Source organism: Pomacea canaliculata, linkage group LG7 (genome assembly GCF_003073045.1).
Source record: "Pomacea canaliculata isolate SZHN2017 linkage group LG7, ASM307304v1, whole genome shotgun sequence".
Classification (NCBI taxonomy): domain Eukaryota; kingdom Metazoa; phylum Mollusca; class Gastropoda; order Architaenioglossa; family Ampullariidae; genus Pomacea; species Pomacea canaliculata.
In genome coordinates this window covers 17,190,178-17,195,829 of record NC_037596.1, presented here as the reverse complement: position 1 = coordinate 17,195,829, position 5,652 = coordinate 17,190,178, and the positions used below count along the sequence as shown (strand labels likewise).

The 5,652-nt window shown below is 41.0% G+C and overlaps 1 protein-coding gene across 1 annotated transcript; it reads left to right on the top strand.

Annotated features, from left to right (window-relative positions):
• Positions 1-212: 212 nt before the first annotated feature.
• On the top strand, positions 213-4,024 carry LOC112567886. Its single transcript, XM_025244758.1, has 4 exons — positions 213-563; positions 1,793-2,094; positions 3,086-3,456; positions 3,537-4,024. The coding sequence occupies exons 1-3, from the start codon at positions 289-291 to the stop codon at positions 3,424-3,426; spliced, it is 918 nt and encodes a 305-aa protein (XP_025100543.1). The 5' UTR covers positions 213-288; the 3' UTR covers positions 3,427-3,456; positions 3,537-4,024.
• The last annotated feature ends 1,628 nt before the right edge of the window (positions 4,025-5,652 follow it).

The following is a 5,652-nucleotide window of genomic DNA, read 5'->3' as shown; positions in this document are numbered from 1 at the left end:
AATTAACTTATTATTGATTGTAAAATAATAGTAATAGTATTTGTAAAAGACATCAACTGATGTGACTGTACTAGATTCTGTGGTCCGGCGACAACAGTGACTGTGCCATGTACATGTCCTCCACGTGTGAGTGTCAAGACCCTGGGTCAGGCCGTGTGGTGGACAGGAGAGTGCTATACTGCTGTCATCACACTCTTCCCGGAGCAAGTTCACCTGCTACACACGGCGCCTCCCACACTCTTTGTCACCGGACCGCCCGGTACAGGTAAAACTGTGGTGCTGCTGCTGATGGCCATACAGTGGCTGCGGTGTGGTCACCACGTCTACGTTGTCAGTACTCATGATGGAAGTGAAGCAGCGTGCATGATGCTGTATCACCTGTTGCTGCAGTCAGTAAAGAGACAACAGTCAGCAGGTGTATCACCTGGTCAGCCTCACTACCTGCAGTATGATCTTGATGACGATAAAAAGAACGAGGCGGAGAAGGCCATCAACGACTTGTCACAGGCAGCAACAGGAGGGTCGTTGTACATCATCGCTGATGAAGTAGGGGGCTATTACAGGTGAGTAGTACATCGTGTGATGTGATGATAGACACACAGGTAGGTGCTTGCTATGATGTTATAATCACCACAAGGTGTTTAACAGGTGATATTTTTTCAATTAAAGGGACACCTGCCCTGTTCACGCAAGTCTCGCACCAGTACGTAAGAATTGTTTTCGCACACGCTTTTTTTACAATGACATGTTCTACGCATGCGCGATCTTCCATACGTGGTTACCAAGGTGACAAACCTTGACCTCGACCTTCCGAAATAAACGGTAGTTCGCGTGACCGTAGCTTTCATTCAAACAACAGGTATACAAGTAAACAAAGACGAGATGGAGGTGCTTCAAGACTGATAGTCAAATTAAATGAGAAAGTTGTGATTTGTCCTGATGAACACATTGTGACAGTTAGCACTGAGTTGAAGACAACGAAGTTGAACAAAGATGTGCAGTAGAAGACTACACCAGTGGATGGATTTAATATATACTCAACAACAAAAACAAAAGTAACAATACTAAATGATCATCTAATACATTATTACTTAAAATTGGCGAAGAAAGCTTGCATCTTAAGAACTTTGCATGTTATATAAATATATATTTTAGGTAGAATTTCTGTTCTAAGTGACATATTGAATACAACTATATTTTCTACTTATCTTGGAACTAAGTTTTACCCTCCCATCCTCTTTCTCCCATAGACCACATAAACACAGAAAGTAAAATATTTTTTTCAGTTTACACCACAATTTCTTTATCATCTTCGTGCCATGTACGTGTTGAAGAAGATGAAACTTGTCCTTACACATCAGTTTCGTACATCTGTACAAAATTCTTTTCGGCAATAAACGTAAATGCTTGTCAGTTGCTTAATTTTATTTGTACAAGATACATTTACGTGTATACTTACACATTCTGTGTCAGACAACAGACATATACTCTCTCTTGCCTCATGCATGTATACATATCTACACACACAACCACAGCATTCACCGCTATTCACACACATTATTATGTACAGTGTCAGTGAGCTTAGTATACAAGTAGCCTCCCCTTGACATCAAGGTGTTACACAATTACTGTCTAGTCACACACAACACACACATACTCTGAACACGTGACTTTATTGTCAATTAAAGTGATTTTTCTGTTCATGAAACTTCATAAAATACTTTGACAGGAATTGAACACTTGTGATGTTTGTGTGTGACGGTAACTATAGCAACACTCATGTCTGTCACAGGTCACCATACTTCTACAAAGTGTGTGACAAGCTGCTAACACAAGTTTCTGATCTCCATTTGTGGGCGTCAAGTTGTTTCCATGGACATGCACCCGACGGCTGGCAAGAGGAATGTTTAACCAGACCCCTCCGCTCTCCGCCGGCCGTCGTCAGGGAAGTCGAGCAGGACGACTTTATCACTAAACACGGTGATGTAAAACCGTACACTGAGCGAGGTCACTCAGGTGACAGGCCAGGTGACTGTGTGACGTGCGGTCGTGACGTGGCCAGCTTCCTACTCAGTCTCCGTGTTGGTGTTACAGGTAGGTGTGGGTATTGTGTAGTGTAACGTCTGTTGACAGATAAACACCGTGTGATAAATAACAAGCAGGTGAGAAACAGTCTTGTGAATATGAATGTGAGATATTCTTTCGCCTAACTACCTACAGGGTGACAGCTCTTCATACCATGTCGTCTTTGACCTTTCATCTGAACCATGGTTTGTGTAAACTGGTCATCTCTGAAAGTGTGACATCATTACCCAGGTTTCTGAACCGGTTTCTGTATCTTTACAACGTGTCTCATTTTTGTAGAACACTTTTATTCAACTGTAACATCTACGCCATCTTGTCATGTGTTACACCTGTTCATCATGTGTATTACTTGTGTCTACTTCACTGACAATCCATGTTTGGCACTGCTGACCACTCAGTTTTCCTTTGTCTGATGTGCGGACCTGTGCCTCATGGCTGCACTGTCTGTAGAGTAGATGTTTGTGTCCTCTTCATCTCAATGATGTGACTGACGATGAGTGTGATATCAGGGATTGGTGGTTGTCTGTCGTCCTGCTCCATGTGTGTTTGAGGCTGCTGTCACGTGATCTTGTGTCTGGATACTTACCTGTGTTGCCTACAACTGAAGTATTCAGGTGAATCTGTGTTCACCTCCTCTTGACTGTGTGACACCTGTAATGTTGCTGTGTGTAACGCCGTTGTTTGTGTTGTTTACTTTGTGTACAACATGTTGAGTTTACCTGTAGTGTGATTGTGCTGTGGAGTCTGATAATCTACATGGACATTGCTGACTGCTTATGTCAAAACTAATGGCGGAAAAGTGCGCTATCAAGATGCCATTATTATTATAATAAACATTATCATTATCATTATGTGTATTATCATTATTATCATTATGCTCACTGTGTAAGTCACGTGTGACTGTTATTTTACGTCGTGTTTATATCCATGTGTCTGTCAGTGTGTACGCTGTATCTCCGACAAGTAACTAACAGTAGAAACTGACTTTGAATGTTAACAGAGAATGTCACGACAACAGCCACGACCGTCAGCTCCACCAACGGCGGCACAACACCGCCCTGCCTGCAGTGGAGAGACGTGCTGGTGTTGTACTGGAATGACATTAGTGACGACTCGGGTATGATGAAGGGACTTGAAGAAGCGAGTATCCCAGTGCGGGTGATGAAGGATGATGACATCGAGGACGTTTCCACGGCCCGCAGTGACGTGGTGTGGGTGACGAGTGGAGAAAGTGTTTGTGGTCTGGAGCGAAAAGTTGTAATCTGTGTGGAGGATAACGTTTTAGCCCGGTTCTACTGCATGTCCCGGTGTACGTCACAACTTGTGATTGTCTACTCTTAGGACAAACCAAAGGGTATCTGACGTCATCACATCGAGTGTATGACACATTTATAGACATATGGTGTGTAGGGAACATTTCTTTACACATGTTTAAAGACATTTATAGACACATTGTGTCTATGACACATTTATATATACATGTTGTATATTGCACTCACAACAGTCGGTGTCTCTCTTTACACAACAACTAGTGTTAACTTTAATATCATACGTATGCACACAGATGAGGTGACACTTTTATTGCAGCATGTAAATACGTTTACAACATAGCACACCACACATAAACTAAACTTTATGGAAAAAATTCCTTTTTTTTTATCAACAATTTGAGAAAGTACATGCACTGTAGCTGCAACATCACCAGGAGCAGCAGTAACTGTGTGTCGGGCTGTGGCAGTAAAACGTTTAAGACAAAAAAGTTTTTTTTTAAATATTAACTTTCCTTGTTCATTTCTGCAGTGGACTGTTGAATATGTTCCAGTAATTTCTCTTCTGGTATTTGTTTATGAATTCACACACAGACTGTGTCACACTAAGTCGTGTACAGACCTCCCTTCAAACCGTTATTTTACCAGAGCAGCTGTCAACATGTCTACTCTCCTCAGGAGACGATTTTGATTCTGTTGCTAATTTGGTCTCTGAATGATTAAACGACAAGAAGTGAACAGGTCGCGACTTTCAAATGAATAAAGACTTTTAATTGTTATCCACCGAGTTCATGTTCACAAGTGTCTGTCAGTCCTTTCACAATCACACTTCTTGCAAGACCAGGACATGCTAGACAATTTAATAAACAATTTACCAGTCATTGCATGTACTCCATACTAGCGGGTGTCTCTCATTTCTAGTGAACTAATCTTGATTACAGCGACAACGCCACCAGAGACAGACACCACACCGGCCTGGGGACAATGAGACTGGCCGTCAGTGTTGTTTTAACGGTAATTAGCAATCTTAAGAAGTCATCAGTAGTAATGAGCAGTGAGGAACTGCGATTAGTTTTGATGAGAAGTATGGGAATATACTCAGACGTGTACAACCATTTCTGGATAAGGATGAGCCTGACCATTTCCCTAATGTTATTACATGTATATTGTTAAAAGATTCAGATACTCAAGGTATGTGCCCCCTGAACACTCTGTCTACTATGTCGTAACAGGTAACGATAACGGCATCGGCTTACTTGAAGAATGTATAACTGATATGAAAAATGTTTATGAAGATGTATACCTCCTTATTTCAGGGGACCTAAATTCAAGAACTGGGACAGAAAACTGCCTTATGTATAGCATTAGTACATTGTATGATATGCATTTAAAAAATGATGAAATGATTACCAAACTCAGACAGTCGGAGGATAAGGTGGTAAACAAATATGGCCGATTAGTACTAGATATGTGTTCTACTCTGGACTTGACTATACTAAATGGAGTATGTAATGGCGACCCTTATGGAAGTTTCACATACTTATCAGATAATGGAAATAGTACAATAGATTATTACATTGCTTCAGACGAACTGCTACATAAAAAGTCATCTGACTTTAAGATGATAGTGGCAGACAGGATTGAATCCAAACATTTTCCAGTAGAACTTAGCCTACAAGTTCAGACAGTTGGTCATGTTGTAAGGAATACCATCAAAACAAGTAGATCTGTAAGCAAGATGGCATGGAACCCCGCTAATATCCAGAAATTTCACCAAGCTGTCCAATCCCCGGAGATACAGGAGCTACTAACGCAAACAAGCGATAAGACAGATAAAGATATAAACGAAGCTCTTTCACTATTTAACAGTTGTTTATTGAACTGCACTCAGTGCATGAATAAACGGATTAATATAGACCGAAATGAGCATAAGCAAAAATGGTTCGACACTGAGTGTATCAAAGAGAAAAGAAATACAAGAAAACTTTTAAGAAAATTCCGTAGATCAGCTGATAGGAAAGATGGTCAGATGCATGGCTTCTGCTTACGCAAAAAATTGCGTACAGTACGCATTAAAAGTTTGGAAGACCCCTTCAATTTTCGTCAATGCGGTCCCCTTCAAATTTGGGCAAAGAACAGGGACCCCTTAAAAATCTGAAAAAGGGGTCCCTGGGACCCCAAAAAATTTAGCCTTAGCAGAAGCCCTGGTCAGATGTATATTCTAGCACGTAAGGGATACAAAAAATTAGTTGAGAAGAAAAAGAAGCTATACAAAAAACAGTTATGTGCAGACCTTATC

Coding starts and splice junctions, on each gene's coding strand:
- LOC112567886 (XM_025244758.1), top strand. CDS start 289: ATGGCCATACAGTGGCTGCGGTGTGGTCACCACGTCTACGTTGTCAGT. Junction 564..1,792: donor GAAGTAGGGGGCTATTACAG/GTGAGTAGTACA, acceptor TGTCTGTCACAG/GTCACCATACTTCTACAAAG. Junction 2,095..3,085: donor TCTCCGTGTTGGTGTTACAG/GTAGGTGTGGGT, acceptor GAATGTTAACAG/AGAATGTCACGACAACAGCC.